The sequence below is a fragment of the Phaenicophaeus curvirostris genome, chromosome 6, assembly GCF_032191515.1.
Source record: "Phaenicophaeus curvirostris isolate KB17595 chromosome 6, BPBGC_Pcur_1.0, whole genome shotgun sequence".
NCBI lineage: Eukaryota > Metazoa > Chordata > Aves > Cuculiformes > Cuculidae > Phaenicophaeus > Phaenicophaeus curvirostris.
This window is the reverse complement of record NC_091397.1, coordinates 37545407-37565698: the sequence shown is the minus strand read 5'-3', so window position 1 is coordinate 37565698 and position 20292 is coordinate 37545407. Positions and strand designations below refer to the sequence as shown.

Below are 20292 nucleotides of genomic sequence, written 5' to 3'. Positions count from 1 at the left end.
AATCCACATTTTCTATTAAGGAACTCTAATAATCCAGGATTTTTCTTGTAGGCACTGCACAAAAATTGATGGATAAGGCTTACCAACAGAACAACTAAGTGGTGTGAGGGAATATGTGAAAGGGATGATATTCCCTCAGAATACTCCAATGGATTTTATTGAGTTTAGTGACTCTCCATTAAGGCTGTTTCTTGTTACTATGCAATTTCCCAGTTTTAGAATAAACTGTGGATGTTTAGGAAACAATAGATTGCACATAAAAATGGGTGACAAAATGTAAGAAAATGTTGTCCTTACCATCTGTTTTCTTTGATTCATCACCCACACAAGACTGATCTTTTTTGTCCAACTTACTGTCTTCCTTTAATTCACCTAGAAGGAAGCAATAAGAAACACTATATGCATTTTAATGCAGACTGCATTTTATTTATGCCTATAAGTCAAACAAATTGCAACATCCAATGAAGATGTTCCTTAGGAGAAAATGTCTTATGGTCTTCTGTAGGCCATTAAAAATCTGAACACAATCTTCATTTCAAAATCAGAACTCTGAAACTTTCATGCTCTTAAGGGACTAATACCCTGCAAGACTACATTATAAGTCTCTGCATTAAAGAAGCACCTCAAATATCCCCAAAAGTTCTTTAAAATTTTGTCTTACTTTCTCTTAACAGTTTCCTTTATCCACAGATTCATGTGAGTTGGTCCTTTGATGACAGTATCATAGAACAAGGAATCATTTTAGCATTGATGATGGATTTGAGAATCTCTTTAGCAAACCAGGGAAGAACGGCCCTTGGCAGAGCAATGCTTGATGCAGAACGAAAATTGCAAGTTGAGTTGGAGTGTATTTTATGAAGCCAGGAAGGCTGACCAGAGTCATTCTCCCTTTCTGCCCTTTAACAGTCACACAGCAGAGCACTTCAGACCTTCCCAGATCATCTCTCCATTGAACGAAAATGCCAAATGCAAGATCAAATGCAAAATAACTTATAGGGAGAGCTCTAGTAGAACAACATTCTTCCAGATGCAGTGTCCGAACAGCATCAAAGGACATGCCCTTCCTTCAGCTGTCCAGAGACGCAACAGCAGTCTGCCCAGATGGGAGCTGGCAGCTTGTCCTTGCCCCCTGGAGGAGGAGCAGTGAATTTGTGACCCACACAAACACAAAAAGCTGTAAAAGTCTCACTTCAGAATTTTGTAAATGTGAAGTATGTTACAAGGCTGTATTACAGTAATGCTTATTCCATTTACATTACTATTTTTGTTACTATAGCAACTTCACAGCCTCTGGATCAAGATTATAGGTATTATGTGTTAAAGTGGACCTGATTGGCCTTCAAAATAGTCATGGCCTGATGATACTTACTTTTGGAACAGTTCAAAAAAAAAAGAAATTGTAGAGAAGCAAAGTCTCCCTTTTCCACATGATGCTCTAACAACTAGTATATTTGTTATTCTTGGATGACAGAGGATTGATCTCTAGCTCCAATTAAGTTTTATCATAGTATAAAAGAGGAATGGTTTTCAAATCTTAAAACATTTAACAAGATGGAAAAAGCAAATTCTGTTCAGTTCTCATTCACAGCCAGAAGTTTTCATTTTTCTTCATAAGATCACTATGTGGGTGAGAGAAAAATGAAAGCAAGATACAGGAGAAGCAGCAACCTCTTCAGCTCATCACACTGTCACTGACTTGAGCTCTTCAAACAGAGAGTTATGAGCAGTTGCAAGCAGGATTGAGGCGTCTGTTTGACAATGGTGGCTCCTAGAATAAGGACATTATCTTCAGGAAATTAAAATGTATCTAGCAAAACACAAAAGTCTTCTTGCATTTCTGCTACCATCATACATCTGATGATAATGATGAGCTTATAATTCTTTATTTGACCATTGCATAAAAAACTTTTAAGCGCGAGCAGGAAAAGATGATGAACACCCACACATGTTATTTCACAGTCTGATCTGCCTGGGAAAGAACATGGGCAGCAAGTGACTATGAGACTTCAAACTCATCTGACAATGCAATTTCTGAACTTTCATTGAACATAACTTACTAAGAATAGGGGACTTTTGAGTATTGTAATATCCACCCTACCATACTGCCAGCGGCAGAGCAAAACGATGATCATAATGATCATTCTGAAAGGGATTACAAAGGCAGAGAAATAATAAGCCAAATACTTTATAATGAGATATTAACATAGAGGTGTGAAAGAAACTGTGGTGAGTCGAGAGAGATGAATACTAAGATTTTATTAATCTCCAAAGATTCTGCAGAGACTGTACTTCATAAAGGCTTTTTCCCATAAAATAAGGGGCAGATTTTTTCCTGAGGAAGAAACTAATTTTCAGAGATTTCTTTCAGAGCATTTTTGTCGCCTGCAGCAGAGAGAAACTGCAGAAATAGGTACTGTCAAAATCACTAGTGCACACTTAACCTCTGTACTATTAGAAGCATGTAAAACAAAGGATTTTAGGAGAAAAGTCTGATGCAGTCTAACTAGGATTTTGTATGTCCCCAACCTTTTTGTCTCTTTGGGGGGTCCAATCCTACTCACCTGGTAAGTAAAAATCCTAGGGAAGGAAAGAAAGTGAAATGGCCAAGACAATTGCTCTGTTCTCATTGGTCTAATGGCATTTTTAACACTTAATGCCATTCTCAAGTATTTTCCCACATTTTTTTGAGCGCAAAATGTGATTCTTAGTATTTATTGGTTCTATAGAAAGTTAAAACACTGGAATAAAATTTCTGACAGGAAAAACGATCTCAAAAAAAGGTGCATGACTGCCATAATTAAAAAAAACCCAAACAAACACAAAAAAAACCACCACAAAAAACAAACAAAGGAAGCACAAATAAAATAAATCTTAAAAACAGAGAGGGGAAAAATCTGCTCTGTCCCAAAATACATTTACATCTGAGACTCAGTTCAAAATTACCTGTAATTTGCCTAAAAAGAGTTTATAAGACAAGTTTGTTTTCTCCTCTGCCAGTTACCCAAGCAATGAAGCTGTTCATTTAACCAAGTATATCTGCTTCAGCTTTTAAGTGTGCAACAACAGGCTGATTCATTTCCATGAAAAAAAGTAATGTTTTCCTTCCCTCCAAAAGTGCCCAAGAAGGTATGATGAACCCCATCTTTTACGGAAGAACACTGCCTGTTAGTTAATTTACTGGTTCCAGTTCCCATATGCAAGTGAATATGCCAGTGCCCAGGAAGAGGCTCTGGGTTCAGGATATCCTTTTTCAGGACACCAGGTACCCCTATCAGTGAGGTGAGATACTGGGTTTAGGGCTGGATTCACATTCCAGTGGAAGGAGAGAACTCACCATTCTGCACATTCTGTTTCTCTTCTCCCTCTGCATGATGACAGTCTGTCCCCTTCTCTGTCCTAGGTGTGTTTTTGTCTTGAGTGGCTTCCTGTTTGTTTATCCCAGTCTGCCGAGTCCCATTTACGTGATTCTTATTGGAATCTGTGCTTTGGTTTTCTCCAGGATTTGGATCTTTGCTGTTTTCTGTCTTTGTTGCTGTGGCATCTTCAGCTGGCTTCCTCTCATCCTTTTCCTCTGTTTTCGTTTCTTCTGTTCCCTGCTGAGCATTTTCCTCTGCTTCTTTCTTAGCTTTTTCTTCTGCATCCTCAGCAAAGACAGAAGCAAAGCAAGGCAAGAAATTATGATTATCAGTCAATATGATGAGAATGATACAACTCACGCACCTAAATCTTGCTTTTTACATGCTAACAGCTTTTACTTAGATAAATACAGAATTGGCTCAACAAAGGAAAAAGAGTGCAGGAGATCATTTAAGAAAGTATTCTGAAAAGAATCTAAAACACACTTCCTTAAATGCATATTATGTGCATGCACTTTTTTTACAATATATAGTTCACATTTGAAAATATGGTTCCTAAAAATTCTTAAAAGGCAAGTTAAAAAGAGATATTATGTACAGAAGACTTTAGGTGTGCCAAGGTTATTTTCATGTTTGACATACAACAGTCTATTAAATTACATTCTTTTTATCTCATACTGTACCATGTAACTCTAAGCACATTAAAAGTCCTGGTTCTTTGATATCTTCTTTTTTTTTCTCCTCTTGTTTCAGGTTGCTTCCAATGGCAGTTTCCTAATTTCTTTCCTTCCACTTACTGTTTTCCTTTCCTTATGGCTCTGTTCTTTCTTGGCAGACTAATATATTGCTGTGAGTACTTGCACTACCACCTCCAAAAGTCTTACAGTCAATCACAAATATGCAAAGATATAAATTTAAAAGTGAGAGTTGAACAACAGAAGCATCTCAAAATATTGTCATTCATAAAAAAATAATAAATTCATGGAGAAACCAGTTTCTCCCGTTCAAGATACCACTTTGTTTTTTATCCTTATCTGGACCTTAGGTCCTGATACAACACTCACTTATAACATAGGTTGCAAATTTGTCTCCAGGTGTTGAGCTCACTGCATTTCTAGCCCAGGTCAGGTACAGCACACCCCCACAGACTCAGCTGCAAAGGCTTTGTGTGTCTTTTTGCTTCATACTGTAGAGCAGGACACAATCACGGTTCCTCAGTGCAGTCCTTGAGCTGATAAACCTGTCTGGGTGTGCACAGACTCTGGGCAGAGACTTCATAATTTTCTTTCAGGTTTCAATGATCAATAGAGAATTAATCTGCAAAAACAGCTGAGTAGCTCAACACACACAGAGTCTGGAACCTGTGAGCTTATGCAGCTTCGGAGCACATCTATATCCATACTGAGTCTCAGCATTCAGAGATTACTTCCCTGTGTAGATTACTTCCCAAGATCTCTGTATCTGCATTATCCTGGCCCACTCATCACCAACAACCAATTGCTCTCATTGTGATAGGAATCACAAATAGATGTATCTTCTTGTATCTGAGAGACTGTGTAAGCCAAGGAGGAGACAAACAGATCCTACAAAACACTGAATAAAGTCTACCTTGATCCTATAGAAGCATCCTTGACACTTACAAGGAAGATGTTTTGTTCATTACAGGAGCAAGTTATCGACCAGTGAGTAAAAATTACACCAGAATTTCTATGTACTTATTCAAATACTTTTTATGAGTGAATCTGAACTGTACTGACAGGATTCAAGAGAGAAAGGGGGAAAGTCATCTTTATAAGAAATGTCAATCTATATTTCCTTGCCAGCAGCTAACTAAAGTTAATTAATTTATAAATGAATAAATTATGGCTCACACGAAAATATAATTAAATTAGATATGAGCCTTCCTCTCTAAAGCCTGTGGTAGCCTCCATAGATAGCTCAGTTTTTTATGTTGATATATTCCCTGGAGCTTCATGGTATACAGAAGGATGCCTCTTATTTGGGGATCTGAAAAAAACCCAAAACGCTGAATTTTGCACCTGGAGACAACAGGAGAAAGATTTGGCCCAAAAGACCGTGCCTTACAATGGCCCTGTTGGACAAATGCCTCTTGTCAAAATTAGTGTCAGAAAATAGTTTATCTAAATGGTGCTTTGTACATTAAGGTGTTTGTTTATTCTGTTTTTTAATTTGCACCTATTTAATGATGATCCTTTAAGGAAAAAGAGATCAGTAATAAACCTGCTTAATTTGCCCACACAGTAGGAGAAATTTTCTATACATAGAACACTCACGATAAAAAGAGCTCACTGACGCTTCTAGGGACAATGCTCTTATACAGTGTTTTATGAGTCATTTAATACTAATACTAATACTAATACTAATACTAAATGGGATTCCTTCCCTTCTGATCCCTAGTTGTTATTTGCTGTCAATCAAGAGTTAAATGTTTTATGCATCTTCTCTTAATGTTTTTTATTTTTATTTTTATTGGCAGAGCATTCTGATGCATTGCAAGACACTGGCTTTACAAGGGTCAGCAATCTGCAATCCTGCTGTGCGGCAGGCCCTGCTGCATATGGCTAAGACAGGCAAGGCAGATGGAGGGGCATGCAGAGGCTTGCTGCAAGTCAGGAACAAGACAGTATCTGAGCAAAGGTCTTGATGTGAGGGCTCTGGAGTTCAAGAACAGTTCCTTCGTGCCCACCCATATAAAGGTATGCTGAATCATACATTTGAATAAATATTTCAGGATAAAAAAATACATAGACTTATACTGCTAGATGCACCCAGAGAAACAGAAATTATGTGAAAGTCAATGAATTTAGATGAACAGAAGCTGAGACTGCTTTCTGATCTTTGATCCATAAGCCCTGATCCTACTAATTAGTGATGAAGTTTGGCAAAACCATGAAGTACATAAACTATTCATGCTAAAGGTTGTCAGAAAGCTAAAGACAAAATTACCTACTCAAGGGCTCCCATGTCTAATAATGTAGATTAGTGAGCACTCTGCTTTCAAGCAATCAACTAATTCTTCCATAGACTACCCTCAGGAGCTGCTGCAAAGATCTTTTAATGAGGCAATTTAAAAGAAAAAAAACAAACCAAAAACCCACAACATTTCTTCTTCAGCTGAAGTATTAATAACCAAACACTTATCATCAGGATACTCTGTAAAGAATGGATACAGTATACTGCATCAATTCATATTATCAGTAGCAGCATTACTTAAGCAATGTGTGCACATCGACTTGAATCATAACTATGTTATTTACATGTGCATATTTTTAAAAAAGTCTTTATGCAAAGCAGTCACTGCCAAGAGGGTACAAAGCATATTTAAAAGTTAAAATAGCCAGAATTTATTATGATCTACTTTATATATTTGTTTTAGGTTAAACATAGGATATGTTTTATTTATTTCCCCACAAGTCTCTCTTGCATGTAAGATTTTATCTAGTAGATCTTTAGTAGAAAAGCAAATATGTATGGTATGTGTTGAAATGAAATCCTTAAAACCAGTATAATTGTATTGGCCTCTTTCACTCCTATAATGTAAGACACTGATGGTGTTAAATGCTTTACCTGTTTGGTTAGCTTTAATTTGTTTGGGACACAAAGAACTGTGAAATACCAAATACCAATGGGGAAAAAAAAAAAAGCTAAAAAAAGCCCCTGGCAAACAAGCAGAATTTGAATTATGTTTTTGTTTTCATTTTCATGGAGTGCCTGGAATGGCTTTTCCTGAATGGCAAGCTTTAATCACAATGAAAAATCTAATTTGAATAATAATGCATGCTTTCCTGCACCTTTAGGCAGGTCTTTCAGTTGGAGAGGAACAATTTGCTCTGGCAAATAGGAAAACTACTCCAAATCTTCCATCAGCCCTGAAGTCAAGGCCACATAATACATTAAAATTGAACTCCTTCCATTTACATGAAATACAACAACTCCATTAAATAAAGCTTTGACTAGCAAGCATTCAGCTCAGAGAAGCAATTGTATCGTAAACAGTTTCATGAAAAAAAATCATGATACATTCCTACTTTTTTCTTTCAAAAGATGGTCTAAATTACCCACCCCCCACCCCCGGCTCACAGAGACCTTGGGCAATCATCCAGCCCCGGAAGGGTCATTTTTTTCTCTTCTTACCAGCCCAGGGTATTAGAATAAAAAAATAGCATCCTTATTTTGCAGCTGTAGTCATCTTCAGAAAACTGCTTTCAGCTATAGACCTCATCAGCTGTAAACAACAGTTACCACAATTTGCATTGCTGTATTCTGTAATGCCTGTAGCTGGTCCATATATTTCCTGAACTGTGGTAGCCAAAACTGGACATGGCACTGCTGAGGGTTCCTTGTTACTGCTAGAAAGACGGGGAAAAAGTCAGAGGGATCTTAGAAGAAGGTCTGGTTTGGGGCACTTTGTGTTCTTTTCTTTTTTTTTTTTTCAATAGCGTGACAATGGTCAACTTGCAATCAACATAGCCCTCACATTCTTCTGAAGTATTGGTGATCCCTCCCAGACTGATCACATCATGAGCATTTGCATCCTAGTTTCCAATTCATTATCTAAGTTATCACTGGAACTACAAAACCAGCTGTGAATCCTAAATATCCTGCCTTTCTCCCCTGAACTATCATCCATACTTCTTATAGTCTTAACAGTGAACAATTGATAACTTATCTCTGCAAATGCTGTTCCAGCTATTTTTGCACCCACCCTGAGTCTGACTCATGACTTTAGGGAACCTCCCCTACAACTATTCTTTTTCCTCCCATTGTCCACATCCTCTTTATTGCATACACTTACCCATGTAAGAAGAGTATAAGCCACAGATGAGTCATAATATTCCTATCTTTCTGAATTCAGTGTAGGCTGTTGATCTTGAAAAGCAGACTCTTTCAAACTAACAGTGCTTACTTGGAGAATAATTTGCTTAAGGAAGAGCTTGAAGAAGAAGAAGAGGCCAAAAGAATTGATATTCTTTCACTAAGAAACCTGGCTGTTACCTTTGGTAGCTTGTGCTTTCCATTTCTCCCTGTTCTGCTGCACCACCTCCGTCCAGGTGGCTTTAAAACACTTGAAATCCACAGTGAGTATGGAGCAGTTGAGTGAGGCACTTCCTTCGGACCCAGTGCTCTTGACACTTGATCTTTTAACTTCAGAGGGACTAATGCTATTCAGACTGGGACACAAGATCACAAAACACAGAAGGAATCAGCATCCCTTACACCCAAATACAGATAAGAAGAAATAATGACTGTAAGCCTAGATAACTTGACAGAGTCAACCAGCAAACTAAGCTTGAATCCTTCATCCTCCTCTCCCTCCTTCTCACTCCAGGGCAACTAATGTTAAAGCAAACAGCACAACCAGAGCCAGTATTAGAAACAAAGGGCAGCGTTTCCTTGCTTATTTTCTGGTATCCTTCATCCCCAAGAAACAGAATCACTCACAGCATTGCCAATTCCTTTGTTGTGCATCTTCATTTCCTAAATAGTCATTGGAGAAACAGATAATTCTAGGAATCAAATATGTCAAAGGAGAAGCCTTCTAAAATTCACCAATGGGAGCCATTAGGCACAGGAAAAGGAAGTTAGCCTTTGTCCAGGGTTTGGTGACCTCAGCTGAAGCTGAAATCAGGCGCTCATTCCAGTTACAGACCCTACAGTTGTCTTTCAAAGATGGACACTTCATTGTGGCCATTTTAATAAATGCAGTAAAATAGCTGACATAGAAAGCTATTAGTGCCTGCTGTTTGTTTAACAGCCCAAGAGTGAAGAAGTCACCTGGGAGAGTGTCCTAATTTGGTAGCCCTACTCTAGGGAGCACTAACAACATGGCATTTTAATCCCAAAACATGCCCTGTTCATGAAACTACTAAAAGGGTAGTTTCTCTGCAACAGCAAAGCATGTTGAATGGGCCAAGGCTCTTCATATCAGAACTCCAGGTGAATTCTGGTGGTGCTTCGCACATTTGCATAACTCTAAATGCTGCTATTAAAGTGTGCTTATACTACTTCATTTCAATCCCATTTACACTTCTAGACATGAAGGAATGAACGACTCTTAATGGCTCCCTCTGCATTCTCTTTGACATCAGTGACTAAAAGAGTGCTAAAATTCACCAGATTGCATGGCTACAACCATTTGTGCTCACTGCCTTTGGAGGCATGCCTCTGGTTGATGCCAACCTCCCTATTTGACTTCTTCAAGGCTAGAGTTTCCCTGCAGTAAAATCACATCACAAGGTGAGCTGTGATGTCGGCAACGTGGATATGGGGCCTTAAGCCTCACAGAAGACATACAATGTGGTGGGGAAAACTGAGGTTGTTGGGCACAATGGCAACAAGTGCAGAGTGAAGGGGGAGGATGGATGGTTATTCACCTGGAACGCCTGAACCCAGACATGCCAGAACGGGAAGCTTCATCAATAAGCGGAGTCACAATCTTCTCAGTCATATCAGTCAGCACAGTAAAAGTGGGTTCCACAATGAAATCAATGAAACCTGAGCAGAAACACAAGCAGAGTCAAGCAGGCAAGAGGAGGATTTATGTAGAGTCATTGCTTCAGTGATCACAGACAATAGCGCTGTAAAAGACAGTTAAAAAATTACCCTTGAAAGAGGGATAGGCAAATACTGGAAAAGGGAAAATGGAGTTATACATTAATCCCTAACAAAAGAGGCTGGATATAACATGCAATAAAAGGTACATACTTAAACATTGGAAAGAAACTGTGGCAAATCAGAAGATAATGAATCAGTACTTGTTTTGTAGGAGGACTGTGATATTTAAGCCAAATTCCTAGCAGATTGGGATGAAACCCAGTTTCAAAGATGAGCTCTCTGACAGCATAAAATTAATATAAAAGTAATACTGGAAAGCTTTGCTGGTGTGGAGTTCTGTGCAAACTTCTCTTATTGTTTATGAGTGTTTTGCTGTGAATATTCTCTCCTCAGTGCAGAGCCAGCTTGTTCTTTTTGATAATTAAACAGATTTAAATATTCCCCCACCTCATTTTTTAATATAACTAAAGGAAAAAGAAATGGGCCAAATAATTTCTACTTCAGTATGCAGTTTGGCAGAGATGAGTACTGATCTGAATGTTGGTAAGCTCTGACCTGATTGTTGGTAAGGGCAAACTGAAGGGTCCTGTTGCCATAATTTTGACATGAAGGAAAATTCAAGTTTCATGGAAAGAATGTGAGTATGAGTAACTTACAGTACCTTACATCTTCCCCTAGGTCTTCATCTAGGGCAAGGACTATTTCTTATGTTCATTCTAGCACTTCTCTTAGCAATTTTCTCAGTGTTGTAGGTAGCCAGGAAAACAACGATGTTCTTAATCCCTCCTAAGGCACATTGAGATTCAGGTCTTTCTCTATTGTTACAATTTTTAAAGATTTGGTAATTATCAATGATTAATTTTACATTCATAATATCATAATTTCCCTGACTGGGTTGTGATATGTTTCTACAACAGAACTTGGTGATTCTAGGTGATAACAGAATAATAAAAGGAGAAGAGAAGACATGGGTCAGGTACCTGGACTCATAGATGCTTTGATCCATGTCTTGAATGCAAAGCAGTTGAACATTCTCCTAGTTCCACTACAGTCCCCTGATTTTTGATAAATCCCTGGAAGTATGGGTAAGTGCATTTTCATGCCTAGCCAAATTATAAATGCTACTTGCAAGTTTTCAGAATTTCATATTAACATTCTGTAAATGTGAAGAAAATATACATACTGTATTATCTGAACATCTGAATCATGTGCCATCATAATATCAAGAAGTCTTATCTATTCAAATATAGGGAAAAAAGAACTCTTTTCCTCTTGGAGAGTTAATCAGAAATGTATGCAATGTATAGCCACAACAGGAAATTGTGTGCTAAAACATAACCCAGACAATCCCAGCAAACTTCATAAAATCTTTTAGAACACTGAAAATTGTACTAAGACAAGTTTTAGGTGTCACAGGAATCCAGAGGATAATGAGAATTTGATTTAAATATGTGTGTGTTTGCTCCTTCACTGAAAAGAAAATAGTACCTCATAATGACTAAGGACATTCAAGCTACAGTACTTTGTCACTTTTGCTTGGCAAGCAATACCACCACTTCATCACCACTAGCTACCCTAAGACATGCAAATGTCTGATACCAGATGCATGTTTACATCACTAACTTCAGCAGTGGGGTGGTGGTATCCACTTCCTGAGATACTCAATATTTGTACATAAACACAGCGTCCAGTTGTAAGTATCTTAAGAAACAAGTTTTGCCTGGGAGAAGTCTTGCATCTCAACAACAAAGACAGGCAGAGGTGGCATAAAGGACCACAGGTAAACACACTCAGAGACCTAGGAGAACTTTTCTCTGATAAGTGGTATATTTTCCCCTATTCTCTATAACATTTATAAGTTATTCAGCTGTGTTAATGGAGATTACAATAAAGTTGAGAAATATAATCTGCTTTTGTAGAAGAAAAATTAGGACTTTGTTAATAATTATGTAATTTATGCGATATTCCCAAGTGCCTCTTCTTCGATGCTTTCTCTCTTCCTAACCTAAAGACACTGTTACTTAAATATGGTGATTTAGTTTGCTAATTAAAATGGCTTGAATGTCTTAAAAGCTGCCTGGTAGAGAAAGATCTGGGGGTGTTAGTCTACAGCTGACTGAACATGAGTCAACAATGTGCTCAGGTTGCCAAGAAGACCAACAGCATCTTGGCTTGTATAAAAAATGGTGCGTCCAGCAGGACCAGGGAAGTGATTCTCCCTCTGTACTCTGCACTGGTGAGGCCACACCTTGAGTAGTGTTTTCAGTTCTGGGCCCCTCACTATAAGAAAGTCATTAAGGTCCAGGAGTGTGTTCAGAGAAGGGCAACAGAACTAGTGAAGGGGCTGGTGAACAAGTCTTATAAGGAGCAGTTGAGGGAACTGGGGTTGTTTAGCCTTGAGAAGAGAGTCTGAGGGGAGACCTTATTGTTCTCTACAACTACCTAAAAAAAGGTTGCAGAGAGGTGGGTGTTGGTCTCTTCTCCCAAGTGACAGGTGATAGGATGAGGGAATAACCTTAAGCTGCGTCAGGGGAAGTTTAGATTGGACATTAGGAAAAATTTCTTCACAGAAAGGGTTATCAAGCACAGGAACAGACCGCCCAGAGAGATGGTTGAGTCACCATCCCTGGAGGTGTTTAGCAGGCAGGTAGATGAGGTGCTTGGGAACATAATTCAGTAGTAGACAGATATGGTTGGAGTTGGTGATATCTAAGGTCTTTGCCAACCTACTGGTTCTGTGATTCTATGATTCTATCCTTTTTGTTCTTCAATAGAATGAATGTAGTAAATATTTCTGCAGCCAAGTGACTAAGATGATTTTACCAATTAACACTGCATGCTGAGGGTGGATTCCAGGCACGTGCCTGGCATCCATTTGTTCCACCTGAGAATGTCACCACTGCAAACACTGGCCTGAGGACGATTTCCCTAAAGCCCACCACTCCAAAAAAAAAAAAAAAGAAAGAATCATCAACATGCACTCATCAGCCACTGTCCAATGTTTTCTAAAGCAGTAATTTTCTTTCTTGTCAGCCAAAGTACAAAAATAAAAATAAAAGGATGCTGCTACATTTATCAGCTGCAAACAGGACAATGGCAACAAAGGCTGATCTCCAGTCAAACAAGCTGTATGGTCTGAGACAGATAGAGAAGATTTAACTCCTGATATTCAAATGCAAGTCTTGACCTGGTTTTCTTTGCAATTTGTCTCCCTGACTCTGATAAGCAGCCTGACTTCTGGACATGAATCTTTTCTGATTTCTGTACTTTACTGGGGTACCGGTGTTATATTTATCACACTCATTCTATCGAAGAAAAAGGATGATAAATTTGTCATTAACATTAGAGGTTTTAAAAAACACGTTAATTTTTTAATTATCTACTTAAACTCTGGACATTTTCTTCACAAACTGAAGCAAAAGGGGAGAGAAACATCCTTTTCAAGAAGTTTTTGCTGTTAGATTATTTAATTTCCTGGAGAAAAGTCCATACTGAAAAACCTTCTAGTCTGCATTTGTGAAAATCTCTCATTAATAAAAATGCTCGCCCACTGTTGCACCTGCAGCAACCTTAGGGCGGCAAACTAGCAACTACAAACAAGCCAGGCCACCAAAATAGGATTTCTAGGCTCTGTCTGTGACATAAAGAACATAATTTTATTTCACAAAGGACAGGGGTTTATTTGTGGGACCCAGTGGCTGCTTGCTGCAGAGAATAGAAGAATTTAGTATTCAATAAGAACTTACTTCTGCAAAGAAATGTAGTAATTACTATTCCAGGGAACAATCTGTTAAGGCTATTAATCAGGTAAATAAAGGAATGGGAACAGATTATTTGTCCAAGAATGTAGGCTACAACTTTGAAAGCTTTACTTCAGCAGATAGCCAGAAAATATAAGAGGTTTTGATTTAACAAAAGACATTAAGGAAAGACACTGCCAATATAAGCAGCAGACTGAAAAATGAAGACTTTATAATGTTAGAAGCCAAGATTTATAGAGAGTGGCCTATTAATGTCAATGGATTATTAAACTGCACAAATCTAATATAATGACAAATAGTATATGATTAAATAAGGTTGCCTTTGCATACTGATGAGTGTCTCCTTTACATGGTGGAATTGTGTTGGTGATGGTCTAATTCATCATTAATTTTGCAGTTGCTTAACAAAAGGAACATCAATGCAGAAGTTTCTTGGCTCTCCTGGCCTTTCTGAGCAAAAGAGCACAAAGGAGGAAGACAAGGAAAACTGGTTTCCAAGTACGCACAAATCTACATAAAGGGACTCCATAGGAAGAACAACTCGTTTTCCCTGTAAGGAGTGAGGGGCATATCTTGAAAGCTGATAGAAGGGATATGAAAGAGAAGTCTGTACATGCACTTCCCTCCGCACCAGTCAGAAGGAGAGAGTTTATCTACTCTTGCAACACAGGTGTAATGCGCCCAGTTTCATGTGCGCCCATGGGTTTCAGCTGAGACTATATTATTTCAATTTTGCTGCTGCTACCGTCCACTGAGCTGCTGGCAGAATGCAAATCGCCTCAGCAGCTGCACTGCACTCTACGCACGTTCCTACTCTTCTGGGTTACTGATGCAGAGGAGTAAACACTACAAGTGTGGAAACTAGGCCAGACTTGCATAGGGCTTTTGAAGTTCAAATTCTTGGTTGAACTGTCTAAACTTCCAAAGACAGGAAAATCTGGGATGGAATCCCTCAGAAAATGGCTTGCCTAACAGGGTCAATGAAATAATTTTAAACAGAAACGACTCTGAGCCACAGAGATTAATCTGAACTTCCCTAGGTTCAGAGACATCTTTGTCTTGTTCTTTGAGAGAAATTTCAGACTTCAATTTTTTTGTTGATTTTCCTTTAATATGTTCTCTCTCCTTCTGCTTCTGGTCACAGTTCCCTTATTTTAGGGTCTGTGTTATCTTTCTTTTGTTCTTCCATTTGGCATCCTATTCTCCAGTTGATATGAGATCACATTCTTCTGTCTTCTTCTCCTGTTCCCTAGGTATAAAAATTCACCCACAAATCCACTTTTATCATTGTCCTTTTTTTCGCTCCCAATGTCCTGAGCAGTTTTACTTCACTTAGCCTCTCGTGTTTTCTCACCAAACACCAGGCTTGTTGCCTCATCCTTCTCCTACTTTTTCACTCAGTAACTGAAAAAGAGGTAGAGAAAGTGCTGTTGACGAGTCTGCAAAAAGATCTCTGTTTCTGAATAGATGGAATAGAAAAAGGTTTGCTATATTTGCTTGGCTTCGGTGAAAAATATCGATTGACTTGAAGCACTGGCAGAAAAATAGTGGGAAGAATAAATGGAAAAAAACACAATAGGTTTTTGCCCAGTTCACTGAGAGGATCGACATTACATTTTCATTTCCACCAATGATACTCATATCACAACATGTTCCCATGTGCGGCTCGTCTTCACAGCTCAGAAAACAATGGAGTGTTTTCATAACCAGGGACTGTTGTCACCTCTTCAGACACATCAGAGGTAACTTCATTGCTGCATGGAATCACCACCAAAAATTTGATAGCTCCTCAGCTTTGAATTGCTGATCTGGGGGAAATAACACCACTGTGCTTTATTTCCTCTCTTCCACATAGTTTTAAATGATGAAAGAACACCATGAGCCCCACAGCGAGGAGTAAGTTTTGTTTTTAAGATGCTACTTTGCATTCACCAGAGGACATACCTATTTGAGACTGAGCAACCATAGTAGACTTGCGATCACACAGTGGAGAGAAGGGAAGCCCTAGTTCTGCTTCTTTGTCACCCTGGAGAAACAAAATTGGGAAGAAATTAGAAAAGGATAAGACATGTTGCACTTTGATCTTAAGTCATGATTTTAGAAGCCTCTCATTTTACTTTCTTTAATTAAGTTTTGTGTTTGGTGGTTTATTTGTGTTGGCTTTTGTTTTGTAACACAAATAATGGATCACAAGCACACTCTCACTGTAGCTTTTCAGTGAACCTAGCAGAACTTAGTTCTCAGATCAAAGCTATCAAGAGGAAACGTCATTGTGGGGACTGATTTTTCAAGGTGTGCACTTCTTTGTATGTCATTTTTAGTCTTTCAGATAAGGAATTCGCAGTTCATAGCTGGCCTGATGCAGATTACTTTTTTTCTTCCAAAGGAAACACTGAAATTGTCAACATTTTACGTAAGTGCTTAAATGCAATAGTCCAAACATGCTTTTCCACCCTCAGAACAGAAAGTCCTTTTCTAACATCACAAAATGGTGCAGAAGATCAAGTGTTATAACCCTCATCTTATTTTCCAGCCTTTCAAGTTGCATATTCTCAAAAATCCCTTTAACTTGGTTCAGTCACTCTATAACACATTACTTTATGATAAGAAGATATATAGGATGACATAGTTGCAGTGTTCCCTATGGAGCATTCAAATTTAATCAGCCTGTTAACTATAGTATAGAATCAATTCTTTAAATCAGCAGCTATAACTGTGCTCAACTTCTGGCCGGTATTCTGGCTAATGTCAAATGGAAGCTAACACAGCCAGCAAACTAATCAGAGGAAAACTTCTGTAGGCATAAGAGCTGAATTGAGCTTTTGTTAATATAACATACATGAAATGGGGGCACAAGTTTTCTTAAAGTTTTGGATTGAACAACACACAATGTTTTTCAGTTGCAGAACAATTCTGCTTTATGTTAGGAATCTCATATACAAATATCAGGGTGAAACAGAAACCAAACACAGAAATATTGTGAAGTAACATTCCTTTACTATCTGTTGCATCTCTTAGGAAAAACATCTCTTAAAGCCAGCTCTTAGCTAAGCATTGTTCCTTTCTTACTTATACCTCTTAAAAACTACAGCACCTAATTCTTTTTAGGAAGGGACCCCTAACTGCTTTTCTGACTGCTCAAAGAGATATTTGACTACTTCTAAGCTGTTTGGGCAGCTCCTTTGTGACTAACTAAATTGCATTAGTAAAACAAATTAATTCATGCAAGAAGTTGGTTTAAAGAGATGCCTCACCATAACTGCTGAAGCTAAAAAACTAGTATTGTACTCAGAAGCATCATTCACACCTATAGCACATTTACTTGGTGTAGGAAGGCATGGGTCACATTAAAAATACTTGAAAGCCAATAAGGCTGGGAACCTACACTGATATAGCTAACGTCAGGCTTCATGTCGCCGCAGAGCACATATGAGGGTCTGCAGGTGAAAAGCATAAGGAAATAAATACCTAATCTGAGGCCAGACCAGTTTCTTATCACCATGGTCCCCTCTGGCTAGAGGTACTTTTCAGTTTCTGAGAAGAGTATGTTCTTCTGCTGTTAGGTAGGGCTGTGTTTATTGATCTAGTACTAAATAACTTCAATGAACACGTTCTGTGCTTCATGGTAAACTTAAGGATTTTTCTGAAGAGGGAATTAATACTGCATCTGAATTTGGAACTAGATTACAAATGTTATATAAAGCTTTATCTAAAAGTGGAGGCATTTGTCATTCAAAACTAAAGAAGAATTTGTTGAGTGAAAAGAAATTAATCTTGTGAATACATAAAACAGTAATTTTGCCCTCATTAGATGTGTAAAACAGGTAAAAACTCGGGCTTTGTGCGATCTCATACCTAGCAAATGTTAATTCCTTCATCAGTCTTTAGAGAACCTGGCAGTGGTATATTTTTACACATCTAGTATAATTTTGAGCTAGAGAAGTATAAATATACACAGAGTTTTTCCTAAAATGTATGTGAAAATCATCCTACTTGCATGAGCCTCCTATGTGACACACAGAGACAGCTGCAAGTATGACCCACCTGCTTCCACCTAGTAAACCCATTCTTGGTTTGCAAAATGAATTAAAAGATTCATTTCAAAGCAAATTCTTGCAATGCCTTTATTATGAAGGGATTCCCACTATGCCTTTAAAAACAGATGCCATTTAAAAAAGGTTTTAGAACATTAAAAAAATTGTCATTCATTTTTCTTTTTTGCATTCAGATTTACTATAAAACATGAAGTTATTAAAGACTGGAGGGAAATTAAGCACTTAGATTTTTGCTTGGTTGAGTGATTCATATTGGTGAAAAGTATCCTAAATGCTCCTTAGTGCTCTGTTTACTTTTCTTTTTTTATTTTTAAGGCAGCTCTTTAAATGCTTTTAATTAGTCACTCAGGGAACTTATAGCTATCACACAGAGCTTAATGGTTGTCTAGATTTGTGGGTCTGTGAGCTATATACTAGACCAGTTCACTTCATCTAAAGAAAGACTAATGCATTTTTCACATCTATCTCAACAATATAAGTACAGTTCTATCAAGTACAGCTACCTAAATCTGTTTTCTATGATTCTACAGCTAAGAAGATCATCACATATTCTATATTTTGCTTATTTGAAACACATATTAGCTTTCCAGATTAGAATTTCTCCTATGTAGATAACATCTGTATCTATAGTCAGTATATCACACATTAAATTCCCATAAGGCATAATAGCTAGTGCTACTGGTGCCACAAAGAAAAAGCTTCACGTCATTTAGTAGGTTCTTGGGAAAATCAGAGAAGGAAAAGATCTGTGTTCATCATACTTCCATGCCTAGTCCTACGCATTCTCTCTGTGCTGCAGAAATGCAGAGGGACTTCCCTAGCTTTACCTGTCTGAAGAACTCCTCTAGGAGAGACATAGTCCAGCGATGATGGAGATCCCAGGCCTTGGCTGGATGACTGATATCTGCTGTATGCAACAACAGTGATAAGGCTTTCGGCTTGTCAATTCTGAAAACCCAAAGGATCAAACAAATTAATTGTCTGCTTTTGCAGTAGAGAATGACAAAAATCTAACTTGAGCAGAAAAATGAGGGCATTAGAATCTTTAGCAAGGATATTAATGGAATTATTTCTGTGTTCATAAAATCAGACAATTACGAAAGATTATCTAATTTCTCCGACATATACTATTCCTGTTGTAACAGGGACATTAAGAAGCGCAAAAAGAAACTTTGCTCAGCCTTGCTGAGCTACTTTGCAGGCTTGCTTATTTGTATAAGCCGGGTTGAAGAGCTGCTGTGATCCCCATTTCAACTGGGCTGCATTTTGTGCAGCTCATACGAGAAGCTGTTCCTTACCAGCTAACAAGAATCTGATCTCAAGGGCACTGATGAGTCTATGCAGTAACTGACAAATGTTTCACTCTAGAAAACTAATGTGAGGTCAGAAAGGGATCCTTGCATCTGGTTCCACAGGACAAATAAGACTGGTAATTTAGAAATTACCTGTTTGAGAGGCTAGCCCAAGAACTCAGTAAATAATGTTTTGTTGGGACGGATAGTTTTGTATTTTAATTCCAGCTTTTGACTGTCTGAAATAGGTGTAAAAGCTGTAGCTTCTGAGAGGACCAAATGGCTACCCACATTTTGGTCTGATACAGGTATAGTTCTGGGAGGCTCTGAACAAACCTGTGTCCAGGGTGAAAAAATTACTACCACTCAGAGCTTTCTGGAGTATAAAAGGAACTTTATAGGGAAGAGCTGTGAGCAAAATATTACAGGTCTCAGTGGCGTACTGAGAAGAAGAAAAGGCCTTCCACATACTGATCCATCTGTTATTTTCCAGTCCTTCCCTCAGTGGATCTCAAGTTGTTTTCATCCGTCCACTGGTTATACAAGCAGCCTGTTGCAGAGGTGGCAGCCCATGCCATCTGCAGAAGGGCAACACATAGGTTGTGTTCTGCAGATCTTATAACCTTGAGTCATACTCAGGCTGTAGAGGTCACTCAGCTGGATAGTGTTCTTGATGTTACCCAGATATGCAAAGGGAAATGCCCATGGCAGCTTATCGCAACAGGGTGACCTTTGCAAGCTTTGGTCCACTGGCACAGAACAGAGATGTGTGTATATGAGGGTGCCAGTCCACACATAAGTGAATTCTTTCAAAATTCAGCAGCAGAAAAAGAATCAATGTGGACATCAAAGGGAGTGAGGGCCTCTGGAGAGGTGCTTTGAAATCAAACACAATGGCAAAGCACCAGCTGAAATGCAGCCCCTGGCTGCACAGCATTGTGAAGTGACTCACCCTTCTGGCTGCTGCAAAGCATTCTTCATGGCTTTGATTTGCTGGAAGTGACAGGACATATCAGTGGCCAACACCATCTCAATCACTAGAGCTCTGAATTCCCTTTTGGATGGCATCACGATGAGACAAACAAGGAAAGAGAAATACAAAAAAATGAGCAACAGATACACTCAAGTTTCTTTTGTTTTCTATCTGCAAATTATTGACAGTACTTATGCCTGTGTATGTCATTCTTTCCTTTATCACTGTTTTGGGGATGGCGAAGAGAATTAACGTTTTTCCACAAAGACACAGGAGTGG

At 38.4% G+C, this 20292-nt stretch overlaps 1 protein-coding gene across 6 annotated transcripts in view; it reads right to left on the bottom strand.

Annotated features, from left to right (window-relative positions):
• Window positions 1-20292, bottom strand: part of PDE1C (phosphodiesterase 1C) — a 300480-nt gene that overhangs the window by 28842 nt on the left and 251346 nt on the right. For all 6 annotated transcript variants that reach the window (XM_069859824.1, XM_069859830.1, XM_069859827.1 and 3 more), the window contains 7 exons: window positions 19993-20094; window positions 18576-18696; window positions 15638-15719; window positions 9752-9872; window positions 8373-8548; window positions 3335-3634; window positions 298-372 (listed from right to left, as the gene is read on the bottom strand). In XM_069859824.1, the coding sequence (XP_069715925.1) occupies window positions 298-372; window positions 3335-3634; window positions 8373-8548; window positions 9752-9872; window positions 15638-15719; window positions 18576-18696; window positions 19993-20094 (977 nt within the window). The remainder of the gene's footprint in view (window positions 1-297; window positions 373-3334; window positions 3635-8372; window positions 8549-9751; window positions 9873-15637; window positions 15720-18575; window positions 18697-19992; window positions 20095-20292) is intronic.